General features: G+C 33.1%; 3 protein-coding genes across 4 annotated transcripts; 1 reads left to right on the forward strand and 2 right to left on the reverse strand.

The window, feature by feature from the left end:
• Positions 1-2926: 2926 nt before the first annotated feature.
• LOC105322487 (uncharacterized) lies at positions 2927-5973 on the forward strand. The gene is made up of 2 exons (XM_011421225.4): positions 2927-3024; positions 4746-5973. The coding sequence occupies exons 1-2, from the start codon at positions 2937-2939 to the stop codon at positions 5840-5842; spliced, it is 1185 nt and encodes a 394-aa protein (XP_011419527.3). The 5' UTR covers positions 2927-2936; the 3' UTR covers positions 5843-5973.
• Positions 5974-12108: 6135 nt separating this feature from the next.
• On the reverse strand, positions 12109-14099 carry LOC105322488 (mitochondrial import inner membrane translocase subunit Tim22). Its single transcript, XM_011421226.4, has 4 exons — positions 13829-14099; positions 12676-12860; positions 12491-12563; positions 12109-12368 (listed from the first exon to the last, which is right to left on the reverse strand). Exons 1-4 carry the CDS (start codon positions 14073-14075, stop codon positions 12289-12291), a joined length of 585 nt encoding a protein of 194 aa, XP_011419528.1. The 5' UTR covers positions 14076-14099; the 3' UTR covers positions 12109-12288.
• Positions 14100-17177: 3078 nt separating this feature from the next.
• On the reverse strand, positions 17178-25118 carry LOC105331011 (serine/threonine-protein phosphatase 4 catalytic subunit). 2 transcript variants are annotated; one of them, XM_011432997.4, is made up of 9 exons: positions 25009-25118; positions 24645-24688; positions 22377-22500; positions 20700-20852; positions 19092-19265; positions 18716-18842; positions 18392-18581; positions 18167-18245; positions 17178-17972 (listed from the first exon to the last, which is right to left on the reverse strand). In XM_011432997.4, exons 2-9 carry the CDS (start codon positions 24662-24664, stop codon positions 17922-17924), a joined length of 918 nt encoding a protein of 305 aa, XP_011431299.1. In that variant the 5' UTR covers positions 24665-24688; positions 25009-25118; the 3' UTR covers positions 17178-17921. The 2 variants fall into 2 exon arrangements, with proteins under 2 accessions (XP_011431299.1, XP_011431298.1); XM_011432996.4 differs by having other exon boundaries at positions 25005-25103.
• Between the last annotated feature and the right edge of the window lie 1287 nt (positions 25119-26405).

Genomic DNA, 26405 nt, shown 5'->3' on the forward strand with positions numbered 1-26405 from the left:
AGTGTGCCAGTTTAACTACCCATGTAGGGACACACTGTGGGCCCGAGTATGAGACATCAGTGTCCGAACCTGAACGATCCCCAGCGTTCTAAGGAGGGTAGTGAGACCTGCCCTTCTCAACCTGTCTCCTGCAGTGCTACCTGGTTTAGAACTTTGCATGACAAAGGCTACTTTATCAACCAATTATTACATGCACCAGCCTGTAGCATCCCCTCACTGGAGTGAGGTGGATGTGGCCCCACCTATACCCAGTGTAGGCCCCACTATACAATAAACCCAATTTTACATTGTAACCACATGGCACAGTTAACTGTAATAACTTTGCCTTTTATAAACCATATTGAATAATTTAATTTATATACTATCCCCTAGCTTTGAAAGCAAGTGGGGGGAGACACCTAGGTTTTGGAGCAGAAAGTGTCAACACATACCACTGCGGACTCCCCAGTCCGCGCCGCTAAACTTTCCTCTAAGTTTTTATGAATATTTATATCCTATTTGAATTGTTTTTCTAAATTATCGATAGATGGAAACCAAATAAACTAATATATGTTTGTTAAAATGGAAAGAGTTTAGCTTTATCATTGGCGGATTAAAAATAATATATGTCTATGAATCCGAGGAACACCTACGGTCAATCAGAGTGTGAGATTCCGGTCGTGATTTTCGATGATTTGAAGTAGTATATTTCTTTTTGTTTCTGTTTCTTTTATCTGTGAATTTGTATTCCATGGTAAAGCCGTGGGTTTTAACTATTTTCCTCCATGAATATAATACGGGACTCAGAAGTGTAAAATTAAGATAAAAAATACATCTCAAATTGATAAACACATTTCACAAATGTGTCAAAGATTATAATGTATATATGGAAATCTTTATTTCTGCGAAAAGCCTTTTGGCGTTTTATGGATTCATACGAAGTAGTATTGTCAATATACAATAACGCGCTATAATGACTGGTTTTGTCATAAATTTATATTGTAAAATTGTGATTTATCACTTTAATTTTAAAAATATACCGGTGTAAATATTATAAATTTTTAATCTAAGTAAAGAAGTTGCATTGTATAATCATTTCTAGAGCGAGTTTTTTTTATCCATATTAAACCATTTTTATAAAATAATCCATTGGCAATCATTGTGCTTTCCACGCAGATTCATCTTTTCGCAATAATCCAGAAATTCAACTGGATAATGATACATAATGCCTTGACCTTGGAACTCAATATCGACATGAAAAGAAATCGAGTACTGAAATTTAAAAAAAAAAACCGATTATCTCGGAAAATTTGTGTTCATTATATATATTTTATTTTTAGCGTAATCTGCCACTTTGTGAAGATGTTTAAGAATTGTCATTGATTTGGAATGGGTACACTGTTTCATTTATAAAAACCGTAACAAAATTCTACATGCATATGCCAGGTAAGATTTTTCTTTTTCTTTGGCGACATGAAAAGCAAAATCAAATATAGGGTTATCGAAATAGTGTCATTTTTGTGTGTGTTAGTATACTATTAATGTTGGTTTTTTTAGCGCAGTTGATACGTAGGACTTGTTTTCCAATGAGTATATAATGAGAACTGTTTGAATCTTTGAATTCTTAACTGACAATTTAATCTATGAAACGCTGTGATCAGTTAAATAATAAGTATACTTCATATCATTTTACAACGAAATTGCGTCTTGTAATTTTGGCATGACCTAGTCGAATGCCACACAGATTTTAAACTGGAGACGGATATCAGAATGACTAAACATGGTCCAAGCCATTCCCATTTCGCCAGCAACAGTGATTTATTCATTTGCATACAGAATCCATGATGTTTATGGCAATGATCCATCTGCTGATAAATGCCAATTGATCGGCATCCAATAGGAGCGCGTCCATCGTCGCGTCATCCATAGGTCTATATAAGACCTGTTCTCAATGAAAAGGAGGAGGCCACATATAAGTCTTGAGTAAGGTAGGTCAAACTTATTTCTCTTTCATATGTTTTACCATTTTTGCGAGTAAATATATATGATTAGGCATTTTTTCATGTTCGTTACAGGTTTTTTTTTTTAGTATTTTAGCATAAATAATAGAAATATTGAACATTTCATGTTTAAAAAGTATAAGAAAGGACAGAACAATACTTGTTTTTTTTAATGTAAAACCGAAATTTTATATTAAAAAAGATGTGCTGTTCTGCACTTTTGGAAAAGTCTAAATCTTGGTTTCCCTGATGAGACCAGGAGGAATCATTGGTTGTGATTGTGGATTTTCCTTTAATTAGGACTTGCAAATGAACTTGTTACCATATATATGAGTCCGGGCGATCTTTTGGAATTTGTTTCGATAAAACATCAAATGATGAGTATTTTGGTCCCAATCTAAATGCAGATTTCACTATCACCTTGGTCATTTGATTTTACAAATTGCCTTGTTTTGTGTGTTAATAGCATCTGACTTTTACATTACACGAACAAAAATTTATTTCTACAAAAGAAAAAAGCGTCATGCGCAATTAGGCCTCCATTCGGATCTTAATTCTATTTAGACTGTATTTCATTTACGAACAAAAACCTATTTGAGAAATTTTTGCTACAAACAAATATCATATAGGATTTTATAATCAATATATCTACGGAAGTAAAATAGATACAATCCATCTGCTTCAGCTGTGTCTATATTTGGTCCTGATTTATACATCAGAAATGTTTTATTACAGAAATGGCCGGGATTTTCCAAGGTTTTCTTCTACTCCTCCTGTTTTACAATGTAGCATCCAGATCTATATTTGGTCTTGATATAGACAATAGAAATGTTTTATTACAGAAATGGCCGGGATTTTCCAAGGTTTTCTTCTACTCCTCCTGTTTTACAATGTAGCATCCAGATCTATATTTGGTCTTGATATAGACAATAGAAATGTTTATGTTTTATTACAGAAATGGCCGGGATTTTCCAAAGTTCTCTTCTACTCCTCCTGTTTTTCAATGTAGCATCAACATCTATCCACGTGCAGCTTATACCCTCCGGTAAGTAATTGGTCACTGCAGCCCTGTTGTTACTTAGATAAAAGATAAAAGAAGTTTGTGCCAGGTGACTAGAAAGAAATGGTCGAGTCTCTTATTGTCAAATAAATATTGCAACAGAAACTTAAATTGGGGATACGTGCAAAGAAAATATTTAATAATTTTATTTTGTTTAAATTTGATATTCAGAATTGTTCTATTGTTTTGGATCCTTAGCAAATCACGAAATTTAAAATTACTAGTTTAATGAAGAAAACGTTCGCTTTAAAAATTACATGTATTCTAGTTAGATGTCCCATTGGTGAATTTTCAGTTTAAAATAAGTTTTAGACGATTTGGGTCTTTTATAATTTCAGATCAAATACAAACAAAAAACCAAATTCAACCAACAATGTAATTAGTTATGAGCAAATGTAATAGATTAATGCTACTTGAGTTTAAACTAATATCGAGTGCTTGATAAAACTTTAAGAGAATTGATCTACTTTTCCATTAAAATCCTGTAAAACTAATGATGTCATCGGAACGGATGAATTTATATTGCTTATTATGCAATGGTACTTTCATTCCAATCGCGAGCGATTGGTTACTTAAAATTAATAAATTACAGCTGAAGTTTACTGTGTACCAAGAGGTCTTTCTGACTGGTACTAGTATTTGTTGGTCTTTTGATTTTAAATATGTGAAGAAAATGCGAACGTATGTGAGCTGTTTGTCCTAGAATAAAGTTCTTTATAAGGATGAAATTGAGTACAGTGGTAAAAAAAAGTAATTTATCAACGGCATTGGCTGGTTCAGTATATAAAATATAATGGTCTTCCAGCATCGTTTAAAAGTCAATTATAAGAAATAGTACATTTGGATAATAATACGATACCTGTTTATTTCAAAATACCATTTAACTCATTTAGTTCCTTAAACGTACATTTGCTCTTTAGTACACCGCCAATCTAACGATTATCAAAGACTTGTTTAAACATTTATATACCGTAGGGATAGTCAATTCTTAACTGTGTTACTTCTGTCGACAGATTCCCAAGACAATAGAGCATATTTTTGTTGACTGTTGTTAAGTGAAAGAAAGGACAGGGGCGTAAAAGGCGTTGTATATCCCTTATCGGATGAGAAGTAAATCTCAGTCGACTTTTTAAACAAAAATTCTGTGGTTTTCTAAAAAATTATGATAAGATTTAAAAAAATAAATATTTAATACGATCTAGATACGATCTGAATAACGATCAAAAATACTTAATGTTCATGTTCTGTACACACAATGTCGCATAAAAATGGCGCTAGCACAGATATGACATTATGCTGTAATGTTTAGAAATGAACTAATAAAACAAACGAGATAAGTACAAAGTATAAATATATATTTGTTAATTTGTCAGAGAATGATGTTTTATATTATACATGTACTGATGTACACTTTCAAATGTAAATTTCTTTTTATATGTATGTATGCCATTTCAACATTCTGGATGTGGGGGATTTGTCAGGCATTTATAGATGTTAAAAAAGTCATCCTGGATTAAATGCGACATCTTTGAAGGTTTCCCTTCGTAATAAAATGTGACGACACAACACCGAAGCAAAAAATGTCAGAATGGCGGTCTCAGTTTTTTAAATTATTACAGTAACTGATTATTCATATTCTTTCTCGGTTTTTTTTTTAATATCTTTAATGCTGATCACCAAATGGTGTTTTTCCCTAATTTTTCTAGATACCCCGATTGCTGGAAATGATGGAATGTACCATGTAGAAGCGAAGCGGCCATTTGGCGGCGTATACGGCAGACCATTCACGATGGGGAGGCGTTCTTCGGACTTCGGAAATTCCCACCTCGCGGCAAAAAGACCTTTCGGTAGAGTATTTGGAAGATCCTATAAATTAGGAAAACGAGATTTCGTGCCTCCAGAATCCCATCATATTACGGTGAAACGCCCATTTGGAAGAATATTTGGAAACTACAGAACAAATGTCCACGCTTCCACGCAAAAACAAACAAAACGTCCTTTTGGGTCTGTATATAGAATTTCATATAGTAAACGACCCTTTGGAGGGGTTTATGGTAATTCTTACAAGATAGGCAAACGATACGTTCTACCACAGGATGAACATAACGAGGTGAAACGACCCTTTGGTAAAGTTTATGGTCGCTCATACAAATTTGGTAAGAGACCGTTTGGCCAAGTATATGGATCAAGGTACGGAAAAAGATCGGTCGGAAGCTTCGACGATGAAGCAGCGATAATCTTGGAAAACACGTCTCCATCAGAACACAATGGGCACGAGCTACTTGTAAAACGACCTTTTGGTAAAATTTACGGGAAAAGATATGACGTTGACAAACGCCCTTTTGGTCAAATCTACAGCCCAAGACGTCCTTTTGGTAAGCGACCCTTCCCTGGTAGCGTCGACTTCCCGATGCTGAACAAGAGACCATTCGGTAAAATGTATGGGAGATCGTATAGACTAAAGAAAAGCCCATACAAAATATACACAGATGGGAAAGGTTCATTTGTAAACATTCCAGATTCTATCGTAGATGAGCCCGATAGCCTTGTACTTCCGGGTCCATCCGACCGGATTTCGAACCAGCCTTATCCGGCTTTCTTTGAGGATCCAGGTCAAAAAGACGTAGTTTTTGTTGAGACAGGCGGATATGACGTGGACGTACCAGGTTCTGAAGGTCAAACAGAGGATCAGGATATGGGAGAAGTATACACAGACAGTGATGGTGCTATGGAGGAGGACGAATCAGACGATGGAAATCTAGGGATTGAAGAGGACAGTGAGGAAGACAGCGAAGAAGAATAGTGGTTTTATTCATCCATAAGACGGATATTATACGGAAAAAAAAATTAAAACAGATGACGAAGATCAATATTTTAGATAGGTGATTGAGGAAATTAACCTGAAATCTTTTCAAGTCTAGATCTCGTTAAAATAGTTTGCTGTCTCATTCTGTTATGTCATGAATGAAGGACATCGGTGACATCAATTAAATTAAGAAGTTTTATTTTCTCATCCCTAACTCTTATACGGAAAACTTTTCCGTATAAGAAGTACCACTATGTCTCATATTTTCAAAAATTTTGTTTCGGCTTATTCGATCAGAAATGAACTGTCATACTTTTCAAAATGAAATGATTTATCATTTGTATTTTAGTACAAGACTTTTAAAGTAAAATTTCTCAGAGTGTGATTTATTTTCATATGTGTTCATTTAACTGTTGTTATATTTAATCATCGATCTTCGTAATTAAATGTACTAAATATTGGATGTTGCGTTTTTAAAAGTAAAGATTTGTTACGTCTAGTTATAGCATATTAATTCTACAACGATGGTACTCTGCAAATATAGAATTAATAAATTTAAAGAACTATTATTATGAATTATCTAGAAAATATCAAAAAATGTATATTGAATTTGATATGGATTAACAACAAAAAAGCTAGTCTCTTTATATCTTAATTTAATTTTTTTTTACTTTTTTTTTCATTTAAATCTACTCTGATATGTTACAATTTATTTTTATCTGTAACAATAGATTTAAGTAAGCACCACGTGTTCATTAGTTTCATTTTGATGAACTTTCTAGTGTGTCTGCATGTCAAGTCTATCACCTCTCCATCGTCATTAGTGACGTCAGTTGCTTATAAATGATGTCTTTTGAAATCAATTAAGAAATACCAACCGGTGAGTTCAATTTACACTTCTTTGGCGAATTACTTACAGGGCCATGATAGACTATAATTGCAAATACGTCGGCAATAACATTACTCCATCAATATTGACCTTATCAAAGTGAGGTTGGATTTTAATTGAATTATTTATCTACTTGTTGCTTTTTAACGATCGTCAAATGCCATCATATGAATATACATTGAACATTTTTGCTCCTACAACAACAGGCGCCTGGCGTTAAAATGTTTCTTGTAATAATAAGATTATCCCATGTACCATAAATTCGTATGAATTAAACATCATTTGGCCAAAAGAGGATAGTGAGGAGACCTTGGCAAACCTGAAGAAGATAAGTGGAATCAGAGGCAAAGGAGGCAGGATTCGGCGGGGCCCATGTAAAGAAAAAAAAAGATACTTTCCTTACACTCCCTTCTTTTCATTTTTTTATTGCCTATTTGTTCTCCCCCTCCCACCCCCATCCACCAAACTTTCCATTTTTTTTCTACTCTGTAATCAATTTTTGTTTTGTTATCATTACATGTTTTTTCTTTTATTTTTCATTTTTTCTCTACACTACATATACTTTTTTCTATTTTCATCCATAGCAATTAACCAGTATTTTTTCTATTTTTTTGATTTTCATTTTCCTATCATTAGCTATTTTTTTTGTTTATTTTTTTTGCACTGTACCTCCTTCCAATGCTATTTATAATATTAATCTATTATACAAAATTCAGTTGCAATATATATACACATATCTTATATAAAATTGTATAATTACTCATATTATACCTTGACTACAGGAGAGAACATAAATAGGCAGTATGCCTGCTGTTCAATCCATTTCATTGTATCTATATACTTGAATAAAATACTTCTTAAATTAAAGAAAGCCGCCCTAAACAGAGTCCGCTGGCGAGGAGTTTTTGCGGCCTTCTGCTCTCCAAGGAGCGAACAGGAATAAGTCAAGTGGCCAAAACTTGTAAATTGTGGCTCAAATAAAAAATAAATCGTTTTACCCCCCCCCCCCCCTCCTAAAATTGAGGGAAAACGTTCTTTATTTCAAATTATGATGTCAAAACATTACATCATATTTCCTTGGTTCGACTGATTTTTTTTTAATTTAAAATGAATCTCACAGGAGAACAGGCATATTCCGTTTTAAAACTGTCAGACTCCAGTTGTACGAGTTATGCAATAAGAAAAACAACTCAATAAGCAATAGACTTTTCAGATAGTGAGAACGTTTGAAAAAAACAGGATTTCTATACAGCGGCTATTGTGAGGAATTTTACTCATTGACTTAACGTTGTTATTGATCTAAAGGACGTCATTTTGAGCACTGTACTTATGGATGTGTGTAAAATTCGTTTAGTGAGTATACATTCATGAAATTGCAATAATTTTTTTCGTAAATAATCAAAATATATTCAAAGAGTATGGTATTATATATTATGGTATTATATATTATGGTACACCATGTATTCAGTTCGGTATCAAGAGAAAACGTAACCAAGAGGAAACATACCCAGGAGAAAACGTACCCAATTTCTAGGGTACGTTTTCTCCAAGAGAGAACGTACCCAGGTACGTTTTCTCTTGGAGAAAACGTACCCTATAAAAATCATAAACATAATTTTAAACAGTTTTAAATACTATTTTACTGCTTAAATTTTGAGGAATATATGAATTTAATAGATGCATGAATTAAATAAAAGTAATTATTTTTATATGTAATGGTTGAATATTTAGAATAATATAGATTCCGTAAGGTTTTTCTTATATTTGTATTGTTTGAATATTTAATGGACTTGGACATGATTTAAGTTCAACTTTATTTTCATAAATGATTTTTATTAAATAGTTGATCAATAAATTTACCATGTTTGTTATCTGTATTCTGCTTTAATTAAGTATTAGTAATTTCAATGTAATTATTTACCTTTGAGACTTTCGAAGTTTGGTCAATTCTAGGAACATTTTAGCAATGAAAAAAACCTATTCATAAAGATGACGTATAATTTATCGAAAAACGCGCTATCGACTTCTTAAAATACTCATGATAATTAAGTTCTCTGAATTAAACATTTCTCCAAGAGAAAACGTACCTGGGTACGTTCTCTCTTGGAGAAAACGAACCCTAGAAATTGGGAACGTTTTCTCCTGGGTACGTTTTCTCTTGTGTACGTTTTCTCCAGCATTCTTCAGATCTGAATCCCATAGAATTAGCCCGAGGATCATGAAGCTACAAATGTATCTGATACTTAATGTCTCTTGGTTGCAAACACTGACAAAATCTCAAAATGATATCAAAAGTGTCTTGATATGATGTCAATCATCATTGATTATTTATGACAAACAATCAGATAAAGGGACCAAGACACGATTTGAGCACAGGTGCTTGAGGGCAGGACCGACCCCTCCCCCCTCCATCCCCCTACCCCCAAGTATCTACACTTTACTGAATTTTTTCTTTAAATTATCTTTTTATGACATATCTATAATCTAATGTATCACCCCTGCGAATGTGTTCGGAATGCTTTCTTTATCGTTTAATTGCTAAGTATGTAATAAATCCAGAGGTGCTCGAATGAAAGTTCACGAGACTTCACCGAGATTTGTTCAGTTTCTGTGAAATTTCGAGCGGAAGTATAAGTGTTCGGATAATATTCTCAAAATACGTAAGTACTGGTCGTTTTTCATATCATATTCTACTTTATGTTAAAACATTAAAATCTTTTAAGTTGTATGTCTTATTTCACCATCTAGCGGTTATTTATATTAAACGATAATATTCAGAACAGAGTTATTGTTCGTGTTCAACCAGGTGTAAAGTGGTTGAAAATATAAACATTGGGTTGCTTAATTAAATCATAGCCATGTTTGATGCTTGTGGTGTGCAATACCATGTTTTTATAAAAAATAATGGGTGTATGTTTTGCATAGAAACCTAGTATATCGAGCCATCTTCAAGGGACATTCTGCATAAAATAGTATAGTCTGTTTCACTATTTATGCTATTACTAGGTCAAGCGCTGATCGAATATAATCCTATTTTGGATCTCTACGTACTAAAGCATGTTAATTGTTGTAACAGCAGACAAAAACTATTTTTTTGTATTGTCACATTTATTTCTAGAACACATTTTATCCACCAATTAATGATATTAAGTTTAAAATAAATAAACCTCTAGGTTTTATATTTGATTACAAATACCTAGATTCTATGAAATAGACTATAAACACGAGGCATGATTTTTACTGCGAAACTGAAAGGGTCAAATAAATCCACGTGGTTTAAAATTTAAATGACAATAACATTCGCAGGGGTGTGTATACAATCATTGCAAAAAATAACCTAACAAACATCTTGGGGAAAAAATCACATCCCCTCTTATATTATTTTTTTTCAAATGTTTGTTTTGGGCAATTAAGCCCCGCGGAACTGCTAATACTAATATGAGAAGAGGCAAATGCGAGTTATATGGTGCCCGAAAACCAGGGCTTTGGTTAGATGGGGCTCATCAGTCTGGGAGGACAACTCATCTAAGAGAAGGAAAACTTAAAATATAATTTGATTCCAAATTAAACCTCCACTGCCTTGTTGCCATACCCACATGCGTGAAAAGCTAGATGGATAAAAACGTCAATATAAAAAGCCGAATGGGTGGACTGTGCTCAACATCGAGGGATGGAAAACAATCTCGGAAGTAAAGACCAAAAAATCAAACCACCTTTCCTCAAGGTCAATAGAGGTTTGCGTAGGGCAAACGACCCACCCTAGACAAAACAAATTGTTACAGAAGCAGCAACAACAAACACTGTGGCCCATGTTCCTCACGGAAAGACAGGCCTAAGTAAATATATAAGTATACCAGTACAACACAAATGTAAACAATAACAAGACTCGCACTTTGTTTACAAAACAAAGATTTTCAATAAGTGTATCTTGCTCGTAACTCGATATTTGGCTTTCAGATTTTCATGCAGCATTAAAAATATCATTATTAACCATTCTAGACATTAAAAATTAAATAATAAAATTTGATAAATTTGAGCTCAAATCGTTGTCCCTTTAATGACTGGCTGAAATTTTGACTTAAGTCTGAAATAGCTTTAAGATCCCGAGGCCTGGTCAGATACAAACACTTTGTACAGAGTATATACACAGTATGTGTTTCATTTTGCTGTGAAATGTAACCCCCTTGTCGTTTCGACAAGAATATAGGGTAAAGATGATAGTGTGTTTATGATCCCAGTGTTAATCGGATTTTGATAACTTTCTGTCGTCGATGTTCGTCACTTGCCTGGTGCTGGGTCTTTTAATAGCTATTTCCAGTGACACCTTTGCTTCAGACGGAGTGGTTAAGGTTGTATCGGACATTAATCGATATTAATGTGGACTAAAGTACATTACAATTAAAATACTTTCAACGGTTTAGAATTTTCACATTTTACTATATTTAACCAAAAAATACTTTTTAAATTTTTTTTGAAAAATAAAAATTATAAAATCCCAAGAGGGATTCGAACGCATGACCAACAGATTCGTAGTAACTCCTCAAACCCACTGAGCCGCGCTGTTAAGTAACAATTTTGGAAATGGAAATGTTCGTAAAATTGAACTTAATTTTATTGTTAATTTCGATAAATTATACGTCACTATATGTAGATGTCCCAAAATACCTTCAGTTTTCATAGCTGACTTGAACTGTTGCTGTGAATGAATTTATTTTGTAGTTAAAACCCGTCCTTGAAACCGAAAAAAAATGTTAATGACTATGTCGTAATTAAAAGAAAATATATAAAAATAACTCCCCAAGTATTAAAGTATGACGAAATAAATTTTCTTTTATTAAAAACATGACAATCTTTTTCAGATTTTCCATGAAATAATTTGCTAGCATGTTTTTGGTCAGACAGTTTTTTTTAATTTCGTTTCTTCCCACGTTTCCATATTTCTAACTATTTGGAAACCAGTCATGGAATGAACATAGAAAAATTCTAAAAAAATCTCTCTTATTTTTCAAGAATTCAAAATGAGTGCATACAGCTTAAAGAACACAGAATCGCGTCCTAACCAGTTCATACACTTGAAATCTATCGTTCACGCATTTATTTAATTAGCAGTGTTTTGGTCGTTAAATGACAAAATTAATTTCAAAAATAAATAATGGATAAAATTTTTGTCGTTAGAAGGTGTTTTATTTTCTACCTATTGCTTTTATAAATAATTGCCGAAAACTTATCTCAGAGAGAGAGAGAAAGAGAGAGAGAGAGAGAGAGAGAGAGAGAGAGAGAGAGAGAGAGAGAGAGAGAGAGAGAGTACTATGCTTTCCCTTACTTCCAGGGTTTATAGGGGCCACCCTTGCAAAAAAAAAAAAAACCTGCAAAATCCTCAGAGCATTATTTATAAAATCCTAAGTATCAATTCATACATATGTGTAATGTCCTGATAAAAAACAACAAAATAAAACAAAATGAAATATCGCATAAATAATATTACATGTATATTTATATTTAATTGTGTGAAATATTTACAAACTATATACAACATGTTAAAATCAATCTAATGTCAATGACGTAAATAAAAGTCAATGGCTGTAGAAAAAGCGGCAAATCCCATGGCACCAAACAACCCAGCCTTCAGTCCCGCTAAAAGAGAGGAAACAGGAAATGGTCAGAAAATACTCAAAACAATTCAATTTTGTAGCAGTAACAAAAATCCAAACAAAATATTAAAAATTTAATCCCAAAAATAATTTGTAAAAACTTACCTCGGAGGCCAAGAACACCTCCGACAATAAATCCAGTAATTGTACCATTCCCAAGCTCAGTCTTTCCTCGATACTGAAATAAAATTTTTACCAAATACAATTGAGTCTGAATGAACTAGTTTCAATTATATAAATTAGTTTTAGATAAAACCCGACTGTTTGATTGAAAATAAATGTCTACTAACTGTCTCTAAACAACATTCTGTTCCAGCAAACATTGCTCCAACAATGGCAAAGTTTTTACCATAGGACCAGAATCTTGCCCTCATTTCTTTTAGGACCATTCTTGTAGTAGGAGTTTCAGTAGACATTGTGGACATGGGGTCAACACCAGCAGTAAACAATCCAAACAAACCACCCAGTCCAAACCCTACAAAACATACAAAACTTATACATGTTATAGGAATATTACACAGGAATATCAATCACATATTCTCGCTTTGTACTAGATGTTATTACTTCTATATAAAGTTAATTTGATGAAAACAAGACTCGTTGATGCTGCACATTCTATACTCTGTCCCGAGTTTTTGCTTCCACCACTTTTTGCTTGATATTTCAATAATAGTATAAAATACCTTTGTGCTCAAACTACATTCATCCACTTATATGAAAAATGTCCAGATTATCTGTTTAAAAACGCCCCTTCTACCGCTTCGGGTTTCAATACACATCCAAAAATTGAAAGTCTACGGAATTTTGCATTGCATCAGCCATTATTAAGCCCGGATGATAATGTTAAAAAATTGCGCGATGTATTCTGAGTGTATTCCGAGTGGAGAAAAGATGTAAACATTTCCCATTACAAATCTCCGTAAGAAACTTGTTTTCGTTCCTGTGAAATTTTATGAGTGAAAAGGGATAACTGTTCAATGAAGATATCTTGGATATATTCCCTTTTACCGATTTCAATTGTATTTCTTTCACAGGTATGTGTATTTTTATCAAAAATCATCAAAAATTGATGGAAGCAATAACTTGGAACAGACTATAGTGGTTGCACTGCATGTATATACAGTTGAACAGGTTGGGACCAATCGCCCAAATGGGATATAATAGCCCTTTCAGGATATAATAGCCCAAATGGGATATAAATTTAAAGTGCAAAAAATAAAAAAAATTTGATTTAAATTTATATCCCATTTGGGCCATTATATCCCCAACGGGCTAGTAGGCCAATATCCCATTTGGGCGATTGGTCCCACCTGTTGAACTATAAAGTACCAATGCACAAAATATTTACAATACTACCAATCAATATTCACATCAATCATTTCTGTTTGTCTTCAAAGCTCGAATAAGATATAAATCAACCTTTTCTTTATGTGTTCTAGTTACCTGCAACACAGCTTAATGCCGATTTGCACACACAGCTCTCGAAAAAGCCAGACACCAGCATCTCTTCTCTAGTTTTGGGGAACTGCGGGATCCCTCCAAGTGGAATAACCTGTGCCCTCCTCTCTTTACGATTGCCAATAACATGATCCATAACAAAACTAAAACTTTCAACGTCTTTGGGCGTTAATTTGGGTGTGTTGTTCTGATATGTTCCATTGACACCCGTGCTTTGCAAGGGCGCCGCCATTGCTGAAAATCTATGAGATTCCGAACCCGAGGCAAAAGTTACCCATTAATTTAAACGAGTTGACACTAGGACCTAAATATTGTTATGCTTTGATCAAAATTTATTTTTTTAATTTTATACATCTGAAATATTTTTTGGATTTTCTAAATGTAAATTATCGGAAAATATGTTTACTGAATACATCTAGATTAGAGCTATATTTATAACAGGGACAGAAAGCTTCTAATTCATTTTCTATCACATTTCTGTCAACATTTGCTTGTATATACTGCTTTTAATTGCAGGCGCTGCTCAATACATGAAGTTGCCAAAACATAGTGGTCTGGAGACAGAGATTCGTTACATCAATGGATCGACAAAACCAGAGACATAAATAATGTTAATTTATTTATGTCTCAGATAAAACGCCGGAATATGTATACTGTATATGTACAGTGTTATTCCCACCCTTTAATAGAACAACACTTGCAAACGGCTTCACTCCGTCTTGAATTCGCCCAGACACAATCATAAAAAATAGATACCCTTACTTATGAACAAAGTTATGTAAACATTGTCTTGAATTCGCCCAGTCTTTAATTCACCACTAACAGCGAGGTCGAAAGGAGCGAAAATAAAATGCGGCAAATATTTCCATGTCTACAGTATCAACGAAATAACAAGTTCGTTATTTCAGTTGTATATCGAGATTTACTTTAAGAAGTTAGCTAACTTGTTGCATAACATGGTCATTCCTGATTACCCCACGTTAACGAGTACCCAATACATACTTACAATCGGTTTTGTTATACTTTCATGTTAAATACTGAAATCTGATTGGTTAAGACGCAGTTAATAATATTTACTATTACCCTCAGCGTTAGCAACGCACTTGGCAACGGGTAACATTATACAATTATTTAATGCTTGAGCAGTCAATAGACCAGAATATTTTTCCCGAGGTGCAGGGAACAGCTCAGTATGATCTATTGCCCGAGGCCAACGGCCGAGGGCAATAGATCATACTGAGCTGTCCCCTGCATCAAGGGAAAAAATTCTGGTCTATTGACTGTTCAAGCATTAAATAATTGTTTTATTACCTAATTCCTATTTTAGTTTTCGGGGTTTACAATTTGCATATTGCAGATGGTTTTCGTGCCATTATTCAATATACTCAGATTTTTTCCCCATCTTTTACATGCACAAAGCCTGTTACATGCATTACAACATCTCAATTTAATATTAGTTTACTCAAAGAAGGGGGAGTCTTCAACCCATTAGATTTTCATTAGTCTTTTACCTCATATAACGCTTTAAACCTGTTGATTATTTGATACTCCATTTTGATAACATTGTATTTGGTTTCACCAAGTACTAAAAACAGCGTCTATGTAAAGGAATATACATTCCCTGAGAACTATGGAAAGGATATAACATTAACATACCCGCGTTCTGAAATACGTTGCCGGTCCAATAGATCGCAGTCTATTGACCGGCGGTCCAATAGATCGAAGTCTATTGACCGGCGGTCGAATAGATCGCAGTCTATTGACCGGCAGTTCAAAATAGACGCAAATATTTAATTTGTAATAAAACAACAAAATCCCTTTGATTAGGTAATAATAAAAAATGTTACATGCGCGAAAATTATGCGCGTACGGTTCGCTGTAGAATTCACGTTATTCCTATATAAAAGCAGTAAAATTTTCTTAAAAATTTTAAAAAAGACATTCAGTATAACAAAATAAATAGTGCCTGTTTGGGAGGATAACAGTTGAAATTGACACCCCTCGAAAACCATTGTCAACCTCCGCTTCGCGTCGGTTGACAATGGTTTTCTCGGGGTGTCAATTTCAACTGTTACCCTCCCAAACAGGCACTATTTATATAATATACAATGATGTTTAAATGGTTCATAATGGTGCATGTGATGGCAGCGGGCAACAATAAGCAGAGAAAGACTATTGTTTGCAACGTTATGTATGTTCATATATGTAAATTTAAATATTTTTAATGTATCGAAGATTAGAGAGTTCCCGAGACAAAATTTTAGCAACGATGTCGTACATTGTTTCTATAAAGCAATATAAAACGGTCGATATGTTGTTGTTGTTTTTTTTTTTAACATGTGTACTTTCTCCTTTATTTCATTTGAAATATGATATAGATCATACAACTACTAACAACATCAATATCACAACCTGTCCAGTTTCAATCATTTTGATCGATTAATCATATATGATTATATTAAATACCGCATTCCCTGAATTTTTAAACTTCTTATTAACTGCTGCAGAGTTCAGTCATTAATTTATTTCGTTTCTCACGTACCTATACTTACTCATGCAGTGTAATAAAACAGTAGTATCAACCATATAATAAAGACTTGGCTTTTCCTTCCTATTATACTGAAAGACAGTGATAATTTACCTACTTTTACACGGCCACTTTAAAATTAAGGTATTTGTTTGCAAACTTAAATTTTTCATCAACAGAAAATTTCCTCAAACCGGATCTGACAATGGGAGAACAATAGTCAACACCGCAATATTTCTCAGTTAACCAACAATAACCAACTCTTATGCTTTCAATTCAATTCACCATGTACTAGTATGGCACTCTTAAAGTGTATACAATTTATAAATCGTCAAATAGCTGATAGCTAGACTAAATATCAATTTTGCATGCTAGAAAGTATAACATTAGAAATATTTCACATTCTTTCTGTTTCTGTTTTTACGCAACATGTAAAGGTGTCTATAGCCACCATTCTGATAAAATTCTTCTATCCGAATTTTATTCCAGACCTGTGGCTTAGATGTTTAGCTGTCCTGTCTCTTTGGACATCATCACATGATGCAATCAAATATAAGATTTTGTGATCCACCTTTTCATACTTAAATGTATATGTATCAATAGATTTTCTATAAAGATATACAGTATATATAGGACTTTAGAACCAGGAAGAACGGTACACATCATGAAATCAGTGACTACCCACTTATCATTTATCTGCTGAATTACTGAGGAAAACAACCCCTTTATACTTGTTTCATTTACAAGAACTTTTCAGTAGTGAAGAGCACATTTCAATGTTGTCAATCAATATCAAACTACACAAAGTTATGTTTCATAGATATATTTAATCAGTAATGCTTACAAATATTCATTATTTATAAAATTGCCGTGATAAAACTCTGTTGATGCATCATAAGCGATTGTTGAATTTCTGTTACTACAACTAAAATTTGCGTCAACTGATGGAAGAAGAAAACAATCTGCAGCTTAGAGTTTGACACATAACTAAATACCAAAGATGCACACAAAATTGAGGAAAAAAAGTGAAAAAATTAAAAGAAATTCTCAATACAATATTCTCCTACTTTACATTAATTTGACATAACATGAACAATTACAACATAGACAAAAAAATATCTCAGATCCATCTGTCAACTACAGCAATCATACATATAACAGAACATTGTGTGGATGAGTATGACAGTTATACAATGAAAAGACAATTGATGTATTAATTATATTTTAGGAAGTCTTTATATAACAGCATCAACAGTTTTGCATCAATAGATTTCTGACATGATGTAATAAATGGAGCGTGATATAATTGATTGAGTTCGGTGTTTTGTGATTATGTGATTCTTAAAACAGGAAAAAAACTAAAATCACTGTTTCTGTTTATAAATAACAGCATCACAGACTTGTACTGCAGACCTCCCCTGGCCCAGTCTGCTGGTGGAAGTATACAAACATGGCACTTTATCAACAAGTGTCTCATGTCTTAGCCCTTTGTTGCACAGATCTCACACGGATGTTTTACACAGTTCCCAGTTTCTTGTCTATGTGTAAGTTCTATAAGAAGTAGTCTGGCTGTGGCTTTTTGGATGGTATACCTCTTGACTCCTACAATCAAAATAAAATAAATTTTTATCAAGTTTCATATGTTTTTTTCAATAGTTGATGCAAATCCAAGATATGTGGTGCTTTGAATATGAACATAGTAATGGAGCTCTGAAGAAAACGAGTTCCTGCTACTGAGTGGTCAAATAAATAATGTAGTCTCAAAAGGTTAACAGGTTTGCAGATAAACAATTTACCTGAGGAGCTGCCTCGAATATGGTGAAGTCCCTGTCCAAATGTTCATCTAGTTCCAAAATAGCTGCAACATTTCCACATCTGAAACAATAAAGCATATTAAAACAATGTTTTAAAATCTTTTGTTCATGTATCAATTTGGACAAGATGGCAAATATTCTATAAACACAAATATGGGCAACAAAAGAATCAAAAGTTAATACAATAACTCTATTTAACAAACCCACCTGTAACAGTAGTTCGGAGCTGACCATACAGTCAGAACTGTTTCACTAAAGTGCCACTTATAACCCTCCATTACTAATTGATGAGCTCGACATATAAGCTCAATACTGTTGGCTGCATTAAACTGTGCCACCACATCATGCCCAAAGAGGTACCCGGCTCCTCTAGGACTCACTCCCCAGCCCTGCATGTCTGCAAAACATCAAATATTGTGTTATTATAGTGATGTTAAAAAACCTCAATGGGTACATAAAAAACATTCATCTCCATGTTTGTTTTATTTTTAGTAGTCAGGAAAATCCTGTTAATGGAGATGCAGCACTGACCTTCAGGATCTGACCATAGTAAGTCACACATTGGTCCATCGTGTGGAACTTCTTGCTTCCTGTCTATTGCACGGATTTGATCTAGTGTCTGTATAGAGGGGGATAATCCACCATGTACACAAAATATCTGTGTAAAACAACAAGATAAGCTTATTGTTATCAAATCATGTACTGATAATCAAACACCACTTCAATTATATTCTGGTAAAGGAGGGAGGTAACTTGATTTTACCAAAAAATATTTCATTATTAAAATCTACTAACAAAAAATATTTGTAACATATCAGTATTTTCGTTGATAACTTTCTCAATGTAATCTTTGATAGAATCAATCTAATTTTGTGTACATCAAAAATATTCCACCAAAATTCCTTACCTTTCCATCAATGATTGCTGAAAGACTAAGATAGTCAAATATTTCTGTGCAGTATCTCCAAACTGTGATAGAGCCATACTTCCTTAGGCACTCATCATAAAATCCATAAACCTGTGTTATCTGACGACTTTCATGGTTTCCTCGAATCAGTGTTATTCTGTCTGGATACCTTACCTAAAATTAAAGAGGAAAACCAGGTTATATTTCATTTAGGTTGTTTGTAATAGTTAACATGCAGACATAACAGCAAGGGCAAATAAAGAACTCCCACACCACCTTCTGGTTAATGGGACAGGTCATAACCACTTTTTGCACATTTTGTTTCAAAATTAGCAACACATCTTATCAACCTCCGTCGGTAAAATTTCATTGTCTTCAGTTGGCAGGGTTGTTCAATTTCAATTCTTTATTCGCTCAAGACCAGTTCACTGGTATTTGAGGTTCAAAATCAGTATATACAAATGTACACGAATACAGTCAAGGATCACATGTACAGTAGGAGTAATAATGACAAAAAAAGGTTAAAATCACAATACAATAGGTTGTTAAAGTTGGTTTCTGGAAGAACAGACTTTGAAAATTTTCTTAATAAATATTGACAAGTTTTTTAGTTTTCTACATTAAAAGTATTCATGAGCTCGTTAAATTTTATAATATTTGGGTTTTCATAATTTCTCTTGGGTAAAAACATTTTTCTGTCGTTTACAAAACGTGTACATTCTAAAATATAATGAAATTCATCCCCAATACTATTAGAATCACACATTGTACATTTTCTTAAATGTTTTTCAATATTATGCCATCTACCTGTTTCAATGGGGAATCGATGATTACATGATCGTAATTTTGTAAACGTGATCCGTAGATCTGTAGGTAAAATCAACAAGTACTTTTCTAAATTAAGATTTGTTTTAAAAATTCTATATTTAATACATTTTGGTGAGTTATCTACTATACTTCTCCAATCTTGTACAAATTGATTTTGTAATATTTCTTTAACTATTGACTTAAGCCAGTTATAGCTACATATTGTTTGATTTTCCCATATATAAGACAACCCGCACGAGTTGAGTATATCATGTATACATTTTATCCATGGATGCATAAAAGATCCATTTTTGTAACATCTATAAAAATAACAATAGATTACATTAGTGAGTTTACAATCGTGGGCTTGTTGGAGTAAATTACTTGGAAATGTAATTAATTACTTTCAAATACATCAATAATTTTGTCAATTACTTACAATTACATTGATTTTTTCAAATGTAATTAATTAATTTCAGTAAGTTTGAAAAATGTAATTAATTACACTCAATTACAAAAACTTCTTTCAATTACCCCATCCCTGACAGTTGGAATATTACCTTCCTAAACAGACAAGTAGATTGGAGGCTGAAATGAGATTTTATTTGCCATGGACAATCAGTAAATTGTTGATGCTCTCAGACCCCCAAGAAGATCGTCAATAAAGGTTGTGTGCCAATCATTCAATGGTTATTTTCCACTAGTGTACTTTATTTATTTAATTAAATGAATTTAATTGGATCTGTGAATATCTTCAACATCTTTAAAAATATAATCAGTCAATAAGAACATTGTACTGACCTTCAGAGCTAATAATAACAAAAAGGTTTCAACACTGTAAAAGCCCCGATCCACAAAGTCTCCCATAAATAAATAGTTCGTGTTTGGAACATCACCTCCGACTTTAAATAATTCTTTTAGATCATAAAACTGGCCATGAATATCCCCACACACCTACAAAACAAATCAATCAAAGAGATCAGCAATTTATCACATTTCAATTTTGTATCGTTTCCATCAATGTCAAACTAGAACTGTCCTAATGGGACTAATACCCCCGCTAGGCTAATTTCAAATGGGACAAATAATTGAATTGAATAATAATTAAGGTTTGGAACACATAAAAAAAAAAATTCTAGAATTGTAAAAAAAAAAAAATAGTTAACAAAGAAATATCAAAATTGTCAGAATTTCACTGTAAATACATATCTATAACAGTAATACATTTACAAATGTATGTATTTGATGATATATTTTTTTAATTTAATTGATTTAAAGAAAAACCAACAAAATGACAAAAACCCCTCCCTTTGCAGTGAATAGAAATACCGGTAGCCAAGCAATGCTCTTCTGTTGATAAAACTTTCAATATCTTTCTTATAAGAGTCTTGACAGATGCAATTAGTTGTTTCAAATTTTCCTCACTTTCTCCTATGGCACAATTGAACTCCATATCAGAAAATTGATCCCATAGGACTATGATTTTCTTTGATGAGCTTGTTAAATTTAATAAACTCCCAAAACATTACCATAATTACCATACTATGTAAAAATATGTAAAAAAGAAAATTTAATATTACTAACAATTTTAAATTGCCAAAACACTACAATCATATCAGTAATTTTGAATTTCATTTAAATTAATGCCCAATAGGGTCACTTCATCAAATTACTTGACAAATAAATTTAAACAACCTCTAAAAATAGTTTAACTTCTTTATTAATAATTATATTATTTATTTCCTTATAATGATAGACCTTTTGGTTTACATGAAACAGTTTTAAAATAGCCCCAAAACCATCACCCATTTTACAGATTATCAATTTCCCCTAAACACATGCTCCATCTGAACCATGGCTCAGATAATGGCTCCCTTGGGACAAATGAATTCAGCCACACTTGTCTTTGATGTTCTCATTAGCTCCTAAGAATTTATCATTGACAAACAAAAACTTTGCATTGTCAGTTGATAGAATACTTAAAAAAAAATAATTTTTTTTTTATTAATTAAGACATAAAGACAAAAAACTCCATCTGGATGTATTTATATAAATATATTTTAGAGTGTTTTCTATTAATTAATTAATAAAATCTGTAAGGATTACCTCCCTTACTTTTCAACATTAGTGTACAATATATAGAATAAGGAAAATGAAAAATGTCATAAAATAATTAAATCTTGTCTGATCTTAAAAAAAATTGCAGGTGCACATCTTCAGATGGTGTTCAACATATGTACAAATTTTCAAACTGTTCCATGCAGTAATAAAAAATTCTATAGGGGGGACAAAGTTGCGTCTACAGACAGACGGACAGACGGACAGACAGACAGACGGACAGACAGACAGACAGACGGACAGGGTGAAACCAATATACCCCCCTAAACTTCGTTTGCGGGGGTATAATAAATTGCAGACCCATTTCAAAATTTATAGATCATTAATTAAATTAAAGATAATGCGTACTGCTATACTTACCGTGACTGGTGAATCAACTCTCTGAACATTGCTCTCCTCTACAAGAATTTCTCGAGCTTTAGCGCAAAGCGCTTTAACTTCACTCTCTTTAATTACTTCACATCTTCTCAACTGTTCAATTTGTCTAAAATACACAAGCAAACATTAATATTGCACCTTTTTTCTGAATAGATAAAAGATGTCACTGACAGATTTTCCCCACCATAAATCCCCAAACAAAATGCATTTTTGATACTCTTTGTCCAGATATACTGTATGTTGTAAAGTCTTGTATATAATATGCACCTTTTTTAGCCAATAATATGATCAAACAATAATATGATGTAATCAACATTTCTCTCTTGTGACTTCACAGTTTAATTCATTCAAGTGCAGGAATATTAGCTATAACTATAATTTAACCTAAGTAAAACTTATTTACTTTTCGTCCTGTTATGGAGTTTAATGTTATTGTTTTATATATAGACACTGTCAGCAAAAGATTGATTATGTGTACAACTTGATAACATATTGATGGTATACAACATAAAAATGTTTCTTCATAATATTTTATTGAATTGGACTTATTATCATTCAAGTCATTACTTTTGTTGTTCTGGTTTGGATCTGCAAATGTAATTACTTTTCAGAACTTTGAATACATAATCAATGCATGCACACTAATGACTATTTCAACATCTTTTTTTTTGATTTTCGATTGAAAATTTCTTTTTTTTCCTTGGGGTGAGTATTATACATATGGACAGCAATTTTTTTCATCATTTCACATCCCAGTGTTTTGTCTTAAAGTGTCCTCCGTAAAAAGAAATACGATTAAAATATATTAAGAAATATAACTGGGAAAAATCATCTGTTTATAAATTAATAAAATTAAGTGTCCAAAATTATAAAGATTTGTGTAATCTGGGGAAATATCTATATTTAGCTTTTAAAAACCACAACATTATTCCATAAATTGTTTTTTGTTACGCATGTTATCCTGTGTCTCTATTTCATATCTGATATTGTATCATGCCAAATGTCTATAATTATCATTTTTCTTATGTAATATGTTTGTTGAGCAAATAAAGAATGACTCTTGTTTATTCATTGAATTTGAAGCTGATACTGAGCATGAAGCTGTAGATATGTTAAAGAGTGTTGTATATTTGAAACATTTGCAAAAACTCTTTATTAGCTTTACTTAAAAAAAAAGTAATGGTAATGGTAATGCATTACTTTACTCATGTAATGGTAATGTAATGCATTACTTCAAGAAAATCAAGTAATGGTAATGGTAATTTAATGCCCAAATTCATGAAGTAATGGTAATGTAATGCATTACTTTACAATTTAATTCGCCCCAAGCCTGCATCCCACAATGGAGGTGCGTATTATACACACGACTTTTTGGTAGTTGATGTTTGAAAAAAGAAATCTAGAAATTTTTTGCTATATACGTATCTCAACAGACAGGGTTGTAACATACCCCCTCCCCCCCCCCCCCCCCAAAACTTACACTTGCAGCAAACATTTTTCTTAAATTTACATATAAAAAGATGAACTATCATGGAGTTGCCTTATTGGGAGTATTAAAAAAATTGAATTTAAAATAGGAAATTAATAGTGAAAGAGTGAAATTGAAGTTTTGGTATACTATGACAAACTGTAACAATCAAAATTTTCTTAAATTGTCCTATATTTATAAATATATCTCTGGGTTTAAACAATGGTCTAGCTTTCAAAAGTATACAAAAAAATCCCAAGATTTCTTCCCTAAAACGCCCCCTTTTTCAGATTTCAATTCATGGCTAAAAATAAAGTCTACGGGGGTTTCCCATTGCAAAAGAAGATGATGGCCCAGATGATACATTGGAAAATTGTGCAAGTGAGTTCCGAATGGAGTAAAAATTTAAACATGATATTCCCCATTTTAAATCTCCATATGATATCAGTTTTCGTCTGTAAATTTTCTCGACTCAGAGTGAAAAACGATAATGTGTCAATGAAGATATCTTGGAATTGGATATTTACCCTTTCATTGATTTCAACTGCACATTTCTCATAGGTATCATCCCCTGATGGTATGTGAATTTTTATTAAAAATTGTCCAAATGAGCTACATAAACTTGGGACAGACAATAGTCAAATATTTTTTTATCTGCGGAAGAAACTTGTTGAAAAAATGAGAATACATGCTTTCAGAATCTCGCACGTACTCTCAATCTGTTTATTATCCAAAATTGATTGACCTACCGACAAAAGGAGATATGTTATTGTTTTACTCACCTATCTAAGTCACTTGTCATTTTCTTTGATGAGAGTTAATCCAACTGCAATTCAAAAGGAAGACGTCTAGTTTATAATCTTCTTGCAAACGCAAGGATGTTACAAATGTATAAATAATAGAGACATTTGACAAGTATCTTAATCACAGAAATATCTCTTTCAGTGCTTCAAAACAACGAGACAACGGCTTTGAACATGTTCATGATGTTGAATTCGAGTGGCTTATATAGACAGAGATTTTGCGTAAGAATGGCATAGATATACGATAAATCAATATTTCTGTTTTTATAAGATCTTAATCTCAAATGATTCATTACAAATGATGTGTAAAACAAACAAATCATAAAAGATAACGCTTACTCACTGGTCGCGGTGTCCCCTACCCTCTCTCTCTGACGTCACGTACTTGATCTCGGCCCAGATCTCGTTTTAACGAGATCAGTTATTTATTATTTTTTTGAAATGATTATTAATATAATATTTACATTAATTAAATCAAACATATTAAATACAATTTTGTTACCAGGTTTTTAGATTTTTTTCTCTCTGTGTTTGCCCATAAGATCTCGGCCATCTCCGATTCGACAACCTCGGTAGATCGTAGTCTCGTTCAACCAGACGCTCGGCTGTCTCCGTAAATCTCCGACGAGCGGAGATTTACGGAGACAGCCGAGCGTCTGGTTGAACGAGACTAGGTAGATCGCAAACGCCGGGTGCTGGTCACTTCGCCCCAAAGCCAAAGCGCCCCATGCACGAGCGCCCCAAATTTTTCTTGGTGCGCCCCAAGTACAATTCACGAGCGCACCAAGTGTATGTCACGAGCGCCCCAATTATATCTCACGAGCGGCCCAAATGTTGGTTTTTTCATGATTAAATTTTTTTACGTACGAGCGCCCCAAAGTCATTTTCGCTTACAGTATTCATTTGAATGTTATGAGCAAAATTTTCCAATGATCCGAATGTTTTTGTTTTTTTTCAGGTTTTTTTACGAGCGCCCCAAAATATATTAACATATGATTAAGACATAATAGGACTATAATCAGGAAAACCATTTTGGGGCGTCGTGAAAACGTTTTCGATTTTTAGTACAATATTGGAAATTTGGGGCGCTCGTGCAAATTATCAAAGACGTAAGATGTAATGATAATTTATTTTGGGGCGTTCGTGAATACATTTGGGGCGCTCGTGAAACGTAATTGGGGCGCTCCAAAAAAAAAAAGGGTTTCTTTCCAAAATCCTAATGCGTGGGGGGGGGGGGGGGGCAGAACTCCATGTTAATTAATTTTTTTTTGTAAGTAAATATTATAAAAAAAAACTTTGCTGCGTAAAAAAGTGCCCCCCTCCCGGATGCTACGTGCCTGTCGTCTATGTAGTCCGAAATATCTGACGTTTTTCTGGCTTTTTTAACGATTTTGATATTTACTTGCCGAAATATCTGACGTTTTTCTGGCTTTTTTAACGATTTTGATATTTACTAAATATCAAAATCGTTAAAAAAGCCAGAAAAACGTCAGATATTTTTCTGGCTTTTTTAACGATTTTGAAATTTACTTGCCAAGTAAATATCAAAATCGTTAAAAAAGCCAGAAAAACGTCAGATATTTCGGACTAATGTCTATGATACATAAGAGGGATGAAAATCGGGATGAAAACATGCGCTTGGAATCGTTGCTTAATTTACAAGTGGCATATGTATAGATGATACACTTAGATTTAATATGCTTTTAAAAGAAGCACTTTTCACAGCTTTATATGATATTT

This window comes from Magallana gigas, chromosome 3, assembly GCF_963853765.1.
Source record: "Magallana gigas chromosome 3, xbMagGiga1.1, whole genome shotgun sequence".
Taxonomy (NCBI): Eukaryota; Metazoa; Mollusca; class Bivalvia; order Ostreida; family Ostreidae; genus Magallana; species Magallana gigas.